Source organism: Sapajus apella, unplaced genomic scaffold (genome assembly GCF_009761245.1).
Source record: "Sapajus apella isolate SASKATOON/1434 unplaced genomic scaffold, GSC_monkey_1.0 scaffold1, whole genome shotgun sequence".
Lineage (NCBI taxonomy): Eukaryota > Metazoa > Chordata > Mammalia > Primates > Cebidae > Sapajus > Sapajus apella.
In genome coordinates, this window is record NW_022436941.1 from 46,330,145 (window position 1) to 46,350,286 (window position 20,142).

The 20,142-nt window shown below is 35.7% G+C and overlaps 1 protein-coding gene across 20 annotated transcripts in view; it reads left to right on the forward strand.

The window, feature by feature from the left end:
• The window catches only part of FAM172A (family with sequence similarity 172 member A), a 490,654-nt gene that overhangs the window by 145,402 nt on the left and 325,110 nt on the right, over positions 1–20,142 (forward strand). For all 20 annotated transcript variants that reach the window (XM_032276079.1, XM_032275251.1, XM_032276394.1 and 17 more), the window contains one exon: positions 944–1,135. In XM_032276079.1, coding sequence (XP_032131970.1) covers positions 944–1,135 — 192 coding nt within the window. The remainder of the gene's footprint in view (positions 1–943; positions 1,136–20,142) is intronic.

The window sequence follows — 20,142 nt, forward strand, 5'->3', positions numbered from 1 at the left end:
TCTCAATCCAGAGTTTCTGGTTGCTGTTCTTTTGTGGGGGTGGGGCCAGCCGAGCCTGATCGCCTGGCTCCCTGCCTCAGAGCCTTTTTTAAGTTGGTGTTCCAGTCGCCTGTTGAAGAGGCGCCGGGGTCTGTTTGTTTTCCCCTGCGGCCACTCACTGCGCTGGCTTCAACAGCGGCACTGAGGTTTGTGGCGCTTTTTTTTCTTTTTTTTTTTTGCCCTGGAATCTACTGTCCTGGTTCTCTGCTCAGTCCCCTTTTTGAACCAGCATATGGGCGACTTCCCGTGGCTCCAATCGCCAGCCAAAAGGGCACCCGGACCGGTGTATTTTGTACGGAGAACCGCGGCTCCGGGGCGCCGACAAAGCAGCCGCGCGGGGCAGAGCAGCGGCGCTGGTCGGCGCCGGCCGGCGCTGGCCACAACAGCCGCGCTGGCGAGCGTGGAGCACCTGTGCCCGGGAATTTCCTAGTCTGTGGGCAATAAAAACCCGGCGTCCATAAAAACGCGGCGTCCACTCACCCTCTGCGCTCTCACTGGGAGCTGCAATCCTGAGCTGTTCCTAAACGGCCATCTTGGATCTCCTCCGAGATAATGTTTTTAAAACAGGTAGCATAGCAGCTAGACTGTAGGTAGCACTAAAAACAATGGTAATTTTTATTTACAATGGTACTATAATACTAAATATACAAGAATAATAAGGAGAAGCATATTACCAATACTTTTTATATTTTATATTTAAATTACTATCATGTCTTGGCTCATCCACCTAATACATAATTGTTAGTCTGTACTGAATATTTTAATTTTGGGTTAAAGGTGTTTTTTACTTCTTTAATTCCATAGTAACCATTTAATACTTCATAACAACCATTAGTTGTTTTTCGTTTATGTGTATGCCTGATCAGAAGATATTTATTTATTATTTAATTTTATTTAATTACAGGTAGATGCTACCGAGACTGAACCAAAGAGTTTTATCTATATGAGTGAGGACGCTTTGACAAATCCACAGAAACTGATGGTTTTAATTCATGGTAGTGGTGTTGTCAGGGCAGGTCAGTGGGCGAGGAGACTTATCATAAATGAAGATCTGGACAGTGGCACACAGATACCGTTTATTAAGAGAGCTGTGGATGTAAGTACAATTTCCTTATTTTTTGGGGCATTTTATAGTACTGTTTTATTATACATTTTTATATTTCTTCAAAAAGTATATCGTAAGCATAATCTTATCTTCAAGTTATTTCTTTTACTTGTATGAAAGATTATTCTGCATTATAATGCAGTTACAAAGAAAAACAAAGTGGTATCTTGAGCATACAAAGACTTAATAGCTTTTGAATGAATTATTTTTCTAAAATATTTTTAATCATGTGAAATATCAAACTATCAAATATGTATCAACATAATTGAAAATACTTCTGACAAAAATATCATGACTGCTTTTGTAAACCTTTGCCTACCTGATTTAATGAAGTTATAAACTAAAGCTACTACTTTGAATTAATCTCATATTATTTAAAGGAAGAGTTGGAATAACTCAATTTGTTGGTCATTTCTTTAAAATGTTCTTTAGAGCCCACAAATAAAATGCTTTAAGCATGAGACAGACATGCAGAATGGCAAAATGTAATATTTACTGAATATTTTATTCTTATTTGCATTCAAACATTTTAGAAATTGCCATTTTTAAATTGTATCCAGGGTTTTCTTCCTTGCAATGGGAATTGGTTTTCTGACATAATATTGGCACATTTTAGTGTTTGGCTGCTTTTTTTTTTTTACTATTACCTTTGTAAGTTCTGTAGTGAACAGTCCAATTTTGCAAAGTATGAATTTCTTTCACATCAGTAGATTTTCCTTAAAAAAAAATAAACTGATGTCTCGTATAAAAGACTTACTGTAAAAAGTAAAGGAATATATGTGTCCATGTAGGCTTTATTTGTTTTATTTATAAGAATTACTACATTTTTGTAATGGAAAGGAATTATTTAATACACTGATGATTACAAAAGTCAAAAGTAACATGTTATCTATTCTGTTAACTCAGAAATAATAATATGAAGGCTCAGCCCAGCTCCTAAGGAACATTTAGGTTACTAGATTTGAAACCTTTAAAATCCTGGAAATAGTCTTTCTTAGATTGATTATATAGTGATTTTTTTTTTTCTAGTTTTTGTGGTTAAGCAAAGAATGCAAAGATACTACTTTTGATCTGGTTGCTAACTTCGATAGTCTGTATTTTAGTAGAATTGAAGTAACTATGATAAATTGAAGATTAGACTAAATTAACACAATAAAATATTATATTTAAACTGTTTCAAATTTCAGGTTTTAAACAGTGACATGAACTTTCTCTCTGACACAATTGTTTGTAGTTAGACAGACCCTGTCTGTGTATTTTTTGAAGAACATTACATGTAAAATGTGTTCACAATTTGATGAATATTTGAAAATATAACTTAGTAAAGAAAATCAGATGCTTTGAACATGCCAGTGCTAGGTGAAATATTTTATGTAGTTATGTTTTCCCTGCTATAGATGACTTAAGCCTTTCCAGTTCTGGAATATTTCGTTGTTGTTTAAGGATTTTGAGGGGAAAGTCTATATGGAAAACCATGCAAAACATATTTATTTGAACAAACTTTCTATGGATATCTCAGACAGGAGGGAGGAAGTTTGTTAGTAATATTACAATAATAAGTCATTTTGTTCTTATAAGTAGGAATAGTGTTTTGGGGATAACAGCATTTCAGTGTATTGAATTTTTTCTTCTTAATAATGGCAACTCGTGATTTCTTGAAAACAAGCAACTGATTTCTAAGCATGCAGCACACATAGAAATTTTAGTTTACACATTTGATATTCTTTATTTTAGAAAAAATGTATATTAACATTAGTATGGTAATATTCTTCATGGTGATTGAGAAACAGGTATTTTTACTACTTTAACTTTACCTTTTCATATTGTTGTCTTCATGGGTTGCTCTTTAGGTGGGGAGGAGTTGGTTGACGGAATGATAATGGTATTTTAAGATGCAGGCAGAGAAAGACTAACAAACAGGGAACAGGAAGCTGTCCCATTCTTACTTTTCTTTTTTTTTTGAGACAGAGTCTCGCCCTGTTGCCCAGGCTGGAGTGCAGCATCGCCATCTCAGCTCACGGCAACCTCCACCTCCTGGGTTCAAGCGATTCTCTTGCCTCAGCCTCCCAAGTAACTGGCAGGCCACCACACTCAGCTAATTTTTTGTATTTTCAGTGGAGACGGGGTTTCACCATGATGGTCTTGATCTCTTCACTTTGGGATCCACCCACCTTGCCTACCAAAGTTCTGGGATTACAAACGTGAGCCACCTAGCCCAGCCCACTTAAAAAAAAAAAAAATCAGGTTAGCTCTGCTTTTGTTTATACTTGTTTGGACTTTTTCTAAAGCTTTCTTTAAAGAAAGGTTTCCAAAATTTTCAAAAAGTCGGAACTTTCTTTTTCATGGTCTGTGGTTTTTCATATCACAACTGAAGTAAATTCCGATATTTTGGAGGCCACACAATATTATCATTGCTAAGTGTTATTAATATTGTTTCTTTATATTCCCTGCAGATTTTTGGTATAAGACTGAAATTTCTAAAATTTGATTTCTATCATTGTAAGGTTAAAACTTTTTTTTTTCAATAGTAAAGCCCTAAGTGGACTGGTTTGTAAAAAGTATTAACTTTAAATCTGTGAAGCCATTAGGTTGAAAGGAGGGCATGGTGAGCACTGGAACCACTCCCACAACAGCCCCTGAGATTTCTTCCCCAAATGCCCCAGGGCTCCACAGGTCATAGTTTGAAAATCATAGATATCCCAATCCTTGCATTTTAGATACTTAAGGACTTTATTATCAAAAGCGGATTAAGAGTGCATGTTGGAGGAATGGTGCATATTGGATAAATCTCCACAAGTGCTTCTGAGATTGCCATTACTAACATTTTTGGTGTTTGACAATCTTCATTGCATAATATGTTACCTGGAGTAAGAAACAGTGTTTCATGTAGCCAGATACCAATTATTCAGCCTCTGATTGTGCAGTTTGAGAGTTACTTATACTTGTTTCTTTGATGATCCATACTCACATGCATCTTTTTAGGCATTTCCACTGGTCTTTAAAAAGGGGTAAAAGCAGACAACCGTATTCATGCCCAAGAAGCAGTACAGTTTGGTTTCCATAACTTTGTGGACTAAGCTTATTAATATAAACTTTTCCTAGTAAACATGCATAATAATAATGTATAAAATGTAACAGAAATATTAAATACCTAGTTGTATATGAGTGTTCAAAAGACAGAGAAGGAGGAAAGTAGAGGCAGAGGAAGATGGCTAAATAGAAGCCTTCACCAGATGTCCTCACTCCAAGAACACCAAGTTAAACAACTACTCACATGAAAAAGCACCTTCATAAAATCCAAAAATCAGGTGAGCAATCACAGTACCTGGTTTTAACATTATATCACTGAAAAAGGCACTGAACAGGGTAGGAAAGACTCTCTTGAATCACCAATGCTGCCCTTCCCCTATGTCCTGACAGTGGCAGCGTGGTGTGGAGAGAGAATCTGCATTTGCGGGAGGGAGAGCGCAGTGATTATGGGACTTTTCATTGGAACTCAGTGCTGCCCTGTTACAGCAGAAAGCAACACCAGTTGACGGCCATGGAGGGAGCATTTAGACTAGCCCTACCCAGAGAGAAATCACCCATCCTAGCAATTGAAACCTGAATTCCAGCATGCCCTACCACTGTGGGCCAAAGTGCTGTGGGTTGCTAAATAAACTTGAAAGGCAGTGTAGGCCATAAGGATTGCAATTCCTGGGTAGGTACTGGTGCTGTGCTGTGCTGTGCTTAGGGCCAGTGGACTGAACGAGCAAGCAATCTGGTGGCATGCCAGCCAGGACAGCTAAGACAGTCCTTGTGTCACCCGTCCCCCAACCCAGGCAACACAGCTTACAGCCCAGGAGAGACTCCTTCCCTCTGCTTGCAGTGCTTGAGGAGAGAAGAGGAAAAGTAAAGAGGACTTTGTCTTACAGGTTGGATAACAGATGAGCCACAGTAGGATAGGACACTGGGTAGCATCCTGAGGCTCCCATGCCAGACACTAGATCCCAGATAACATTTCTAGATGCACTCTGGGCCAGGAGGAAACCAGCTGCCTTGAAGGGAAGGACCCAGTCATTGCAGGATTCATCACCTTCTGACTAAAGAGCCCATGGGCCCTAAGTAACTACCAGAGTGATACCCAGGGAGTATGCCATGGGTCTTGGATGAGACTCTGAGATGTGCAGGCTTCAGGTGAGAGCCAGCACGTTCCCAGCTGTGGTGGCAATGGTGAAAGACTCTTTCTGTTTGAGAAAAGCAGGGGGAAAAGCAAAGGGGACTTTGTCTTGCATCTTAGGTACCAGCTCAGCCATAGTGGGATAGAGCACCAAGAGGGCTCTTAAGGTCCCTGGTTCTCAGCCTTGACTCTTGGGCAGTATTGACTCTTGGGCAGTATTTCTGGACCTACCTTGGGCTAGAAGGGAGCCTGCTGCCCTGACAGGAGAGTCCCAGGACTGGTAGCATTCACAAGTGGATTGAAAAGCCCTTGGGCATTGAGTGAATATTGGCAGTAGCCAGTCTGTACTTGTCGCAGGTGTGGGGCAGTTGTAGCTGTTGGAAGAGACTGTACTGCCTGTGGAAATGGGATAGGAGAGTGGGAAGGACTTTGTCTTGTGTCTTGGGTGCTAGCTCAGCCACAGCAAAATAGAAGACTGGGTAGGTTCCTAAAGTATCTGACTCTAGGCCCTGGCTCCCTGATGAAACTGCCCGGGGCTGAGGGGAACTCACTGCTATGAGGAAGGGTTACAAGCCTGACTGGTTGTAGAACTATAGGACCTTGAGTGGATATAGGTAGAAGCCAGGCAGTGGTTACTGCAGGCCGTGGGTGAGATGCTTCCATTCTGACCCAGTATTGCAATTGACCCAGATGCAATACCATACTGGCTTCAGGTCTGACCCAGCATTGCCACTGGTGGCAGCCACAGGGTGCTTATGTCACCCTTCCCCCAGGTCTAAGCAGCTCTGCCCAGAGAGACACACTCTGGGAAAAAGTAAGACAAGAGTTTCTTCCTGTTAAGAGAATTCTTCCAGGTCTTATCCAAGACCACCAACATAGTACCTCTACCAGCATGCAAGAGCCATAGCATTACTAGGCTTCTGGTAACCCCTAATGCAGATGTGGCTGTAGGGACCAAACACATAGAACGCAATACCCGAGTGCCTTCAGATACCTGAAGAGTCTTCCCAAGAAGTAAGTGTAACAACAAGCCCAGATTGCAAAGACTACAATAAATATTTATCAATGCGAAGATACTGACAAACATCCACATGCATCAAGACTATCCAGGAAAACATTACCTCACCAGATGAACTAAATAATGCACCAGGGACCAATCCTGGAGAAACAGAGATATATGATCTTTCAGACAGAGAATTCAAAATAGCTGTGTTAAGGATACTTAAAGAAACTCAAGCTAACACAGAGAAGGAATTCAGAATTCTATCAGATAATTTAACAAAGAGCTTGAAATAATAAAAAAGAACCCAGCAGAAATTCTGGAGTTGAAAATGTAGTTGAGAGACTGAAGAATATTATTAGCCTTTTAATAGCTGAATTGATCAAGAAGAAGAAAGAGTTAGTGAGCTTCAAGACAAGCTATTTGAAAATATACAGTCATAAGAGACAAAATAATAAGAATGAAACATGCCTAGAAGCTGTAGAAAAATGCCTCAAAAGGGCAACTCTTACGAGTTATTGATCATAAAGAAGTGGTAGAGAGAAGTAGAGGTAGAAACTTTATTCAGAAGGAAAGTAGCAGAAAGCTTCCAAGACCAGAGAAAGATATCAGTATTCAAGTACAAGAAAGTTAAAGAACTCCAGGCAGATTTAACCCAAAGAAGAATACATCAAGACATTTAATAAATTCCCAAAGGTCAAAGATAAATGATTCTAAAAGCAGCAAGAGAAAATAAATAATATACAGTGGAGCTCCAATACTTCTGGCAGGACACTTTTTTCAGTTGAAATCATACAGGCCAGGGGAGAATGGCATGATATATGTAAAGTATTGAAGGAAAAAACCTTTTACCCTAGAATAGTTATCTGGTGAGAATATCCTTCAAACACAAAGGAGAGAGAAATAACAACCTTCCCAGACAAACAAAATCTGAGTGATTTCATCAACACCAAACCTGTTCTACAAGAAATGCTAAAGGGAGTTGTTCAGTCTGAAAGAAAAGGAGCTTAATGAGCAATAAGAAAACATCTGAAAGTACAAACTTACTAGCAATAGTAAGTACACAGAAAAACACAGACTAATACTGTGATTGTGATTTGTAAACTGTGCATATCATGAGCTGAAAGATGAAGTGATCAAAAATAACTACAACAACTTTTCAAGACACAGTATAGTAAGACATAAATAGATATAACAAAAAGATTAAAAGTGGGAAGATGAGATTAAAGAGTAGAACTTTATTAGTTTTCTCTTTTCTTGTTTGTCTGTTTATACAATCAATATTAAGTTGTCATCAGTTTAAAATAAACTGGTTTTATGTTATTTGCAAGTCTAATGGTAACCTCAAATGTAAAAATATACAACAGATAGACACAAAAAGCACAAGAAATTAAAACATACCACAGAGAAAATCACCTTCACTAAAAAGAAGACAAGAAGGAAGGAAGGAAGAAAGAGAAGAACACAAAACAACAAGAAAACAAATAACAAATGGCAGGAGTAAGTCCCTATTAATAATAACGTTGAAAATAAATGCACTAAATGCTCCAATCAAAAGATATAGAGTGGCTGAATGGATTTAAAAATAATACCCCATGATCTGTTGCCTATAAAGACCCCGAGAGATTGAAAATAAAGAAATGCAAAAAGATGTTCCATACCAATGGGAACTAAAAAAGAGCAGGCTTCGCTATACTTATGTCAGACAAAATATATTTTAAGATGAGAAACTATTAAAAAAAAGAAAAAGAAGATAATTATATAATGAAAATGGAATTAATTCAGCAGGAGGATATAACAATTGTAAATATACATGTCCCCAACACTGGAACACCTAGATATGTGAAGCAAATATTATTAGAGCCAAAAGAGATAGACCCCAATACAACAATAGCTGGACATTTTAACAGTCTACTTTCAGCATTGGACAAATCATCCAGAAAGCAAATCACCAAAGAAACATTGGATTTAATGTGCACTATAGACAAAATAGATCTAATAGGTATTTATAGAAAATTTCATCCAATGACTGCAGAATATATACAAGAATCCTCAGCCCATGGGTAATTCTCAAAGATAGACCAAATGTTAGGCCACAAAAGAAGTCTTAGAAAATTCAAAAAGTTGAAATTATATTACGTATTTTCTCTGATCATGATGGCTTAAAACTATAAATCAATAGCAAGAGGAGTTTGGAGACTCTATAGATACACAGAAATTAAACAATATGTTCCTGAATGACCAGTGGATCAATGAAGAAATTAAGAACGAAATCGAAAAATTTCTAGAAACAAATGATAATGGAAACACAACATACCAAAACCTATGGGATAAGTGAAAGCAGTACCAGGAGGAAATTTTATGGCCGTAAGCACCTATATAAAAAAATGTCGAACAATATCAAATAAACAATTTAATGATGTATCTTAATGAACTAGAAAAGTAACAGCAAACCAAACCCCAAATTAGTACAAGAAAAGAAAAAATAAAGAGCAGAAATAAATGAAAGTAAATTGAAGAAAAGAACACAAAGACCAATAAAAAGAAAACTTGTTATTTTGAAACTATAAACAAAATCAACCAATATTCTATGAGACTAACAGAAAAGGTGAGATGATTCAAATAAAATCAGAGACAACAAAAAGAGACGTTACAACTGACACCACAGAAATTCAAAGTATTAGTAGAGCTTACTATGAAAAACTATGTGCCAATAAATTGGAAAACCTAGAAGAAATAAATAAATTCCTAAATACATAAAACCTACTAAGATTGAACCATGAGGAAATTGAAAATCCAAACATAGCAATAACAAATAATGAGTTTGAAGCTCTGAGAAGTTGGCAAAGAAAGGCCTAGGAGTGGATGCCTTCATGGATGCATTTTATCAAACACTTTAAGAAGAACTGATTCCTGTCCTAGCTATTCTGAAAAATCGAGGAGTAGGGAATACTCCCAAATTCATTCTGCAAGACCAATATTACCTTGACACTAAAACCAGAGAAAGACATATAAAAACAAAACAAAACAAAATCTTTAAAAGCCAGTAATCGTGATGAACAGGATGTAAAATTCTCAACAAAGAACTAGCAAACCAAATTTAGCAACATTTTTAAAAGATCATTCATCATGGCCAAGTGGGATTTATTCCAGGGATCTAGGATAGTTCAACATATGCAAATCAAATGTGATACATCATAGCAGCAGAATGAAGGTCAAAATCCTTATAATCATTTCAATTGATGCTCAAAAAGCATTTCATAGAGTTCGTCATTTATGATAGCCCATCATAAAAACTGGGTATAGAAGGAATATACCTTTATATACACAGTATAAGTATAAATGCCATATATTACAAACCCATAGCTAGTGTCATACAGAATAGGAAATATCTGAAAGCCTTTCCTCTAAGACCTAGAACACAATAAGATGCCCACTTCCATGACTGTTATTCACATAGTACTGGAAGACCTATCTAGGTAAGTCAGACAAGAGAAAGAAATAAAGGGCTTCCAAATTTGAAAGAACAAGTTAGATTATTTTTGATTGCAAATATGATCTTATATTTGGGAAAACCTGAAGACTTCAGCAAAAAAACTATTAATTGGAACTGATAAACATTCAGTAAAGTTGTTGGATACAAAATCAACATACAAAAATCACTAGCATTTATATATGCCAATAGTGAACAATCTGAAAAAGAAATCCAGGCTGGGTGCGGTGGCTTATGCCTGTAATTCCAGCGCTTTGGGAGGCCAAGGTGGGCGGATCACAATATCAGGAGTTTGAGACCAGTCTGACCAACATGGTGAAACCTCGTCTCTACTAAAAATACTAAAATTAGTAGGGCGTGATGGCAGGCACCTATAATCCCAGCTACTAAGGAGGCTGAGGCAGGAGAATCGCTGGAACCTGGGAGGCGGAGGTTGCAGTGAGCAGAGGTCTCACCACTACACTCCAGGCTGGGTGACAGAGTGAGATTCTGTCTCAAAAAAAAAAAAAAAAAAAGAAAAGAAATCCAAAACTAATCCTGTTTACAATAGCCACACGTAAAATTAAATATCTAGGAGTTTAACGTAACCAAAAAAGTGAAAGAGCTCTGCTGTGTAAACTATAAAACATGGATGCAAGAAATTGAAGAGTACACAAAATAATGGAAAGATATTGCATGTTCATAGATTGGAAAAAAGAATATTGTTAAAATGTCCACAGTACCCAAAGCAATCTACAAATTCAGTGCAATCTCTATCATAATACCAATGACATTCTTCACAGAAATAGAAAAAGAATCATAAAATTTATATGGAACCACAAAACACCCAGAGTAGCCAAAGTTATTATGAGCAAAAAGAACCAAACTGGAGGAATCACATTACCCGACTTCAAATTATACTACAGAACTATAGTAACCAAAATAGCATGATGATGGCATAAAAATAGACACATTAACCAATGGAACAGAGTAGGGAATCCAGAAATAAATACATACATCTACAGTGAACTTATTTTTAACAAAGGTACCAAGAACATAAATTGGAGAAAGGAAAGTCTCTTCAGTGAATTTTATTCTGGGCAAACTGACTATCCATATGCAGAAGAATGAAACTAGACCCCTCTCACCATATACAAAAATCAAATCAAAATGAATTTAAAAATTTAAGACCTCAAACTATGAAACTTCTACAAGAAAATATTAGAGAAACTCTCCAGGACATTGGACTGGGAAAAGATTTCTTGATTAATAACCCATAAGTACAGGCAACCAAAGCAGAAATGGACAAACAGGATCACCTCAGTTCAAAAAGTTTCTGCTTTCTGCCCAACAAAAGAAACAATCAAGTGGAGACAACCCACAGAATGGTAAATAATATTTGCAAACAATCCGTTGGACAAAGGACTAATAGCCAGAGTATATGAGGAGCTCAAACAACTCAACAGGGAAAAAAATATATAATAATCCAATTTAAAAAGGTATAAAAGATGTAAATAGACTTTTCTTAGAAGGAAACATGCCAATGTCAGACAGGCATATGATAAGGTACCCAACATCATTGATCATCAGAGAAATGCAAGTCAAAACTACAGTGACTTACCATCTCATCCCAGTAAAAATGGCTTTTAATTTAATTTTGTTTATTTACAATTATTGTTTATTTTATTTTATTTTTGAGACCAAGTCTCGCTCTGTTACTCAGGCTGCAGTACTGTGGCACAAGCTCGGCTCACTGCAACCTTCAACTCCCACGTTCAAGCAATTCTTGTGCCTCAGCCTCCCGAGTAGTTGAGATTACAAGTGTGCACCACCACGCTCAGCTAATTTTTGTATTTTTTGTAGAGACAAGGTTTTACCATGTTGGCCAGACTGGTCTCAAACTCCTGACCTCAAGTGTTCTGCTCACCTAAAATGGCTTTTGTTTAAAAGTTTGACAATAACAAATGCTGGTGAGGTTGTGGAGAAAAGGAAACCTTTGTACACTGTTGATAGAAAGGTAAATTAGTACAACTATGGAGAACAGTTTGAAGGTTCCTGAATAAATGAAAACATAGATTTGTATATGATATCTAACAATCCCACTGCTTGGTATATACCCAAAAGAATGGAAATCAGTTTATTGAAGAGATATCTGCAACTCCCATGTTTATTGTAACACTCTTCACAAATAGCCAAGATTAGAGTAACCTAAGTGCCCATCAGCAGATAAATCAGTGAGGAAAATGTGGTACATGTATACAATGGAATACTATTCAGTCATAGAATAGCGTGAGATCCTGTCATTTGCAACAACATGGATGAGACTGGAGGTCATTATGTTAAATGAAATAAGCCAGGCACAGAAAGACAAACTTCGCATGTCCTCACTTATTTGAAAACAAATTCAAATTTATTTATTCTCAGTAAATGAAATAGAGAGTTTATTTGGAATAAATTCTCAAGTAACAGGTAAAAACTAAAAGTTTAACTCAGGGAGATAGAAAATGGATTGATAGTTACCAGAGGCTGGGAATGATAGTGGGTTGTAGGGGAGGAAGGATAAAACTATAATGAGTTAGAATAAGGTCTTATATTTGGAGCACAGTAGGGTGATTGCAGTTAGCAATGATTTATTGTACATTTAAAAATAACTAAAAGAGTATAATTGGATTGTTTGTAACGCAAAGAAAGGATGAATGCTTGAGGTAATGGACACCCCATTTATACTGATGTAATTATTACTTATTGTATGCCTGCATCAAAGTATCTCATGTACCCCATAGATATATACACCTATGTACATACAAAAATTAAAAGAAAAAGAAAAGGATTTTCTAAATGCCCAAGAGATAACTTAAAACACAGTGGTAAATCCCTGGAAGGTATTGCAACTTAAGAGTATAGCTGGTAAGATATGAACCCAAGGACACACGTGATCTGTATCACACACAGTCTTTGGGACTGAGAGGTGGAAGCTAAAACTAAGAGCCCTAGATATAGATAGGACCCTGGAAGTTGCCACCTTTGTAATGAAAGGATGAACAGAGGGAAGGATCAGGTCATTGCTTAGAGGTGAAATGTTTCCAGCCAGGCTTCATGGCCAGTGCCTATAATCCCAGCTACTTAAGAGGCTTAGGTGGGAAGATCACTTCAGCACAAGACTTTGAAGATGCAGTCAGCTAAGATTGTGTGACTGCACCGCACCTGGGCAACAGAGTGGGACCTCATCTCTAAAAATAAAAAATAAAAATAAAATTCTGAAAAAGAGGGTTTCTTTGCTAGAGGTGCCAGGTAGGGTAAATAAACAACTTTTCTTGGGAAATAGGAGACCCAGACCCTCACCCACAAGTGGATTTGGATTTGCAGTTTTAATTTAGATGACACACTTAGTGTGAAAATCTTAAATACTGTAATTAATATAAAAATGGATTCTGGACTGATGAAACCCTTGGGGCACCTGGCAGAAGCAAGCATAAGATTGACATATAGGAACACTTTACAATCTAGAACGAATCCCTACTGAAAAGGAATTCATAGTCAGCAACTACAAATTATATGAAGAAATGATTCGTCATAAAGAAAAGTCAGATCATGAAACTATCATAGTTCAAAAGATAGATACTAAATTGAAAGCTAGAGCTAAGGAAGACAGTATGCAGAATATACCACAGAGGAAATGAGAAAAAAATATGACAGATAAAGTCATGGAAAATAGAATAACATATAATACTTTTCTATCAGGTGTTTCAGAGAAACAACAGAGAAAAATAGGGGAAAATTATGTATTAGTGGTTGAATGTTTTTGAGAGTAAAGGCATAAATCATGTTGCTGAAGAAGTATGGCATATCTAAGGCAAGATAAATGAAAATAAATGTACATTTAAATATATTAGAATAAAACTGTGAATCATGCATATAATTTTAAAAATCAAGTCAAATCGAGACATAGTATCAAAATGTGTTATTTTTTTTGTAATCCCTCCCAACCTGTTAGTCCTGTTCCTTAGATGTAATCATTTTCAGTACATTCAATACATTTTGGCACTACTTGTACTTACTATATCCATATTTTAAAATTATAATGCTTTCTTTTGATTTATCATTCACTTTCCGTTATGATAGAATCAGTAATCAAGCTTTATAGTGCTACTTAATATTGCTAATGGCTGAGCCAGGTAGATAATATGATTGCTTTTCATTTTCGATGCAATATGTTTGTTTTCATGGAATTAATAATTTCCTAGTTTTTAATTTTTTCTGTATTATTAATTCAGATCTCCATTGGTCTCTTAATAATTTTTAACATGATTAAATTTATCAGATAATCTCATAGTTTCATGTTATTCCTCTGGAGAATTCTCTTTTGGAACCCTTTGGACTCTGTTCCAATATTGACTGGTCACCTTAAAGAGAGAAAACTTTAGTTTCTTCTCTCTTGGCTTTGAGCTCCTGTTTCCTGTATCTAATAATCTGTGCTTTCTTGATATATGACCTCATTTTGTTGGAGCCATCAAATAGAATATAAATTTTTGAACCCTTGCATTTCTGAAAAATGCCTTCAATCTACTTGTTCACTTTATCTTAAAGATTCAAAAGACACGGAATTTCAAGTGGAAAATAATTTTCATTGAAATTTGAAGGATTTGTTTCATTATCTTCTAGTTTCCAGTGTTTTAATTTGAAAGTCTGAACCCATTTTGGCCTTGAAACCTTTTGTTCCACTCTGTGTAAGATTTTCCTTCTCCCTGGTATTAAGAAGTGAATCATACTGCTTTTAAGAAATTTCCTGTGCCTTGAGGTTTGAGTATTTCTTTCATTGTTTAGCTCGTGGTGATTTCTTTCCAGTTACATTGTTCACTCATGATTCTTAGTTCTGATAAACTGTTTTTGTATTGTTTCTTGATAATTTTACACTTCTCTGTTTATTAAGGTCTTATGTGGTTTTGAGTTACTGGAATGAGTCTTTGTCTTATCCATTCTTATTTTTATTCTGTATTTCCAGTCATTTCTGAGAGATTGGCTGCTTTTTGTTTTAGCCATTCTATAGAATTTTAAAAGTTCTTCATTCATATTTGTTAATGGAGCTCTTTTTTAAAATCATTATGCAGATTTCTGATTAGTACACCTGATTTGAGCTTTGTGTGTCTCTTCTCCCCCTCTTGAATGTCCCATAGTCTAGTCCTTCTATAGATTACATTTCTTTTTTTCTTTTTTTTTTTGAGACAGAATTTTGCACTGTCTCCCAGGCTGGAGTGCAGTGGTGCAATCTCAGCTCACTGCAACCTCCGTCTCCTGGGTTCAAGCAATTCTCCCTGCCTCAACCTCCCAAGTAGCTGGGATTACAGGTGCTCTCCACCACGCCCGACTAATTTTTGTATGGTTAATAGAGACAGGATTTCACCATGTTGGCCAGGCTGGTTTCAAACTCCTGATCTCATGTGATCCTCCCACCTCAGCCTCTCAAAGTGCTGGGATTACAAGCGTGAGTCAGTGTGCCTGGCCTATACATTACATTTCTGCAAAGGAAAAATCTATTGTCTCCTACAGTGTTGGCCACACAATGTCAGATAATGACCTGGTTTTTGGTTTTTTGGTGTCTTTGTTTTTTGGAGAGTAGGGTAACTGTACCTTACTTGAACTTACAACTGAAGCCCCTGTTTTTAGCATAATGTCCTACTCTTACATTCCAAAGTTTTCTTTGGAATTTCTGAGTATTTCTGGACTTCTATGGCTGAGTTGGCTTACTTTTCGTCATGTTCTCCCTCTGGAGGCACTTAAGTTTGAATTTGTGCTGTAATGCCAAGCTGGTACCTACTCCTCCATCAACTTATTCTTCTACAAATACATACAGGTGTGGCACCTGTATCCTCCATTCTCTCTTAGATCATTCGTTTGGTCCTGATGGGTGAATACCACCCCTCTTTTTTCTTTTTCATCTCTTTGTCTTTCATTCTTCTGTTCTTCCAATTCTTTCCCTTTTTTTCTTCTTCCTCTCCCCTTCCCCTCCCCTCCCCTCCCCTGTTCTCCCCTCCCTTCCTCTCTTTTTTCTTTTCTTGAGGCAGAGTGTCACTCTGTCACCCAGGCTGGAGTACAATGGCATGATCATAGCTCACTGCTGTCTTGACCTCCCAGGCTCAAATGATCCTCCCACCTCAGCCTGCTGAGTAGTTGGGCGTACAGGCACACTTTTTTTTTTTTCATTTTGGTGTGATGGGGTCCTACTCTTTTGGCCAGGCTGGTCTCAAACTTCTGAGCTCAAGTGATCCTCCTGCCTCGGCCCTCCAAAGTGCTGGGACTACAGGTGTGAGCCGCCATGTGTGGCTTTTCTTTTTCTTCAATGAGTTTTTAGTGACATTTGTGGCAGGAATAGAGATAATCAAAAGAATTCAGTGTAGCATTTTAATTAAATTTTTTTTTACCTGGCCCTTCCTGTGACATGTAGGTAGTTCACTACAAATTGTATCTTTTTAAAATAAATAATGTTAAAGTAAATTTATATATAACCAAATTCTTTGTAAACCTCAAAGATGGCCTCCTTATGTAGCAATGTTCATCACACTAGAAAGTTTTAGGATTCTCTACTAGAAATAATTAAAATTATAATGAAACTAAAGACTATATGAAGTGTTACTTGACTGTGATGTGAATTGAATGCTTTGAAAGTTGAGTTAGAGTTTTTTAGTTTCTAAATCATGTCTCTTTTCATAAGCTATGGCTTAACTTTTCTATTCTGGCCATTGACTTTTTGATTTTTATTTTTTATTTCATTTTGAATTTCCCCCCTTTTTGATGAATGCACTTGAAAACCTGATTGAACATAGTATTAAGATTTTTTTCACAGTTGTTCATGGAGCCATTATAGATGGTTATCTGGAATATGGTATGACATTTTTCAGTAATTTCAGTAATAAATTTTTAATTAACACCTTCTTACCTACAGCCCTCAACTCCTAGTCTTCAAACTAAATGCTGCAAGATCTTTCTATTTCAGCGTAAGTATTTGATAAACTTGATGACAGGAAGATTTTAACAGGGTTGTAATGGATACCTATGGCAAGTAGATGATAATAAAATAAAAGTACTATATTAATATAGGGCATGGTTATTTTTAAGAAGAGTAATGCCATCTAGCTACTTATGAGAAATTATGTAGTCTAAACAGAGTATAGAGTATGGCACAAGATTCTTGTTTAAGGTTTCAGAGAAAAAAATGTGAAAATTGCTTAGCACTTTTAAATATGGTTTTGTTCAGATAACTTACAGACTTTGATGCTTTTTTTGATAATCATTGAAAGTATTTGTGAAAATTAAATACTTATTAAAAACAAGGTACCATTTTTCAACATATCAGATTGGCACATTATAAATTACTTGGTAATAAATTGATACTATCATGTTCAAATATTAGTGAAAACGTAAATTGGAGTAATCATTTTAGATGGCAGGTTAGTAATATTTTCCAAAATTTTTAATTTGTATACTAATCTTTGACCTTAAATTTCATTTGTAGGACCTTACACCAAAGCAGTGCACAGAGTATACGTAGGGATGCTCACAACAGTACTTTGTTATAACACAAAAAATTCTAACCACCTAAACATCTACCAGTAGGGAACTATTTGATTTAATGATGGCGTATCATATCATGGAAGACTATGTAGCTATTAAAAAGAACAAGTTGTATGTGTATATATGTGCGTTCATAAATCCAGAATGATATCTAAGAGTTAACAGGTAAAAACACATGAGCTAATTTGTTTAAAAAGTACACTTATACATGTATACACATTAATGTCCCTATAAGTTTGTGTGAGAAACCACAAAGTTTCTTCTTTTAGGTTTTATTTTCAATTTTTTTTCTTTATTTTTGTTTTATTTTTTCTTTGAGTGGGTTTTACCTTTATATTTAAAAAGATTTTACTTTTATAATTAAAATATTTTAAATAGCCATGAAATGTGATTATTGGAATATCATGGTTATTGACTTAACTATTTCTAAGTGAACTTAACGTTTAATAAGTGTTTGAATAAAAAACTGCAAGCAACTCCTTTGAATGATTATCGGTTTTTTTCCCCTTAAAGAGTGGTTGAATTTAGGTCACTGGAATTTACATTTCCAAAAAAAAATTTTTTAATAAACATAATTTTTTTCTCATTTGAAATATAAGACTTCTAAATGATAAGTTGAAACCAAGATCACTAATTCTAAACTTTAATAGTAAACTTTGAGATTAAATATAAATTAGTTAAATAAAATATGTTTTTACATTAGAGACTTTATAAAAGATTGTTGAAGCCAAAAATTCCAGAAAAGGTTAAAAGCTTAGCACATTACTGAGCTGACAAGGTATATGAGGCCACACCAGCCCCATGCCAGCAAAGAAAACAATGAGATGACAGCTCTAGTGTTTGGAGAGAGGTTGTTAACGACAGCTTATTCCTTTATGATTTCAACTCTTGACAGAAGACAGGCCTGCTTGTTGCATCATGGCAGATACATCATTACCTTCTGGCCCTGTCATGACTGAATGGGGTAGGGGGAGAAACTGTGCTTAGTTTTGAAAATCCAATTACCGTCTAGAATTTTGGTCACTGTTTCTGAGATACATATGATAAGCCATTCTGCAATAGCTGTTTGCATCTAGATTGTCTCTAGTACTGAACTAATTAACTAATAAAGGATATGCTTAAGTTCTTTCTGTGGTCAAGTGAAGAGTAATTTGTGATAATATGGAGCACTTTGATATTCTGACACCATCCTAAGAAAAATATTACAAGGTCTCTTATGCCTGATATCTATCTATCCCTTTACCTATGTCTATACCTGGTTTCAAATAATTTTCACAGCCAACCTAAGTCTTTTCACTAAAAAGAGGAAAAACACAGAATTTTAAAACAATTAGATACTATTTTTACATGAAAAATATTGGTTAAAATTATGATTCGGTCTTTGTATTTCTCAATGACATACATATTTGAATTCTGTTTTTTTCTTGACTACCTAAGAAATGACTCTGGAGACTTAGAAAGAGAAAGAAAGGGTGTAGGTTTTTGAAAGTATGTCAAAAGCCCTGGGGTTTGTGTATGATCAGAATTTCAATGGAAGTTGAAATGAGTTTAAATGCATAGACGGCAAACATAACAATCTTGTTTAATTTCTGTCATGTTGTTCTTTTTTGAGTCACTCTGATATCTTTTTCAAATCTGCTTTTCTCTTGAGCTTTGTGTTACTATATCCATGATCTGGATTTTTTTTCTCCTTTTTATTTTGCTTTAAGTGTCGATCTCTTTTCTGTGGTCTTTCCTTTAATCAGCCGCAGCAATCTGAATTGCTGAATCAGAGCTGTTTTGGGAGTGTGAGAATGTGTAACATTGTGCAGAGTTAGATTTTCTGAGTAGAAGGTAACACCTCCTGCAGTTATAATCAATGCCTTGGACACATTCAAGGATCGGAGAAGCTGTGACTTGCTTCATGGTTAAACTTTTAATATAGCTTCCCTAGAGGAAAGTGTCATCAATAAATGGAATAATTAGTTGACAATTCTTGAGTAGCTTAGGTTTAAATTCAAAAGATTAAAGATAGGTCAGGATTGTATTTCTCACTGTACTTGTGGTTTCTGGTGTTTTTAGCCTTTATTTTTATATTGAACTTTATTTGAAAAACTTAATTACTTCATTCTTTACCAGCTTGTCCCTGAGTTTCTTTAACTTGAGAACAACCAAAGTAGAAAGAATGTTAGCTTTTAGTAGTAGGAAATAGTCTAAACTTGAAATAACTGAGACACTAAACTATAAATTAGGAAATTTGTTTATGAAAGTATAGTTTGCACTTTAGGCTTAAATCAATAAGTCTTAGATTAAATGTATTCTATTTACATAATCAGTAAAATAAGATATTTTAAAGAAAATAATGTTATCCATGTGAACTTAAGGGTAAATAATAGCATCCACAGGAATTATTCAGTCTGCTTTTGATGCTATTTGCTTCTGATATTCTGATATTATTTCATTTTATTCAATTGTTTAGTTGGTGTAAATAAAAGGAGTTTTAAAAATATTAATTTCACTATAAATTGCCTATTTCAATACATATTAGAAATTCTAAGTAATACCTAATAATAGGTTAATGATTTAATGTGAAAAAGATATATCAACTAATTATTTATTTACAATGTGACATCCTTAAATTAAGACTGAATTTCAACAGTGGTTCCTGGATAGTAACAGAACAGTATTTTAACTTTTTATCCAGAATGTATAATCTTTTGTTTTACTAGACAGAAAACAAATTATGACTAAATTTTATAGTGAAGTGTGAGAATTAGGTGGAATATAATCGGTATACTTTGCCTATTTAGACTCATGTA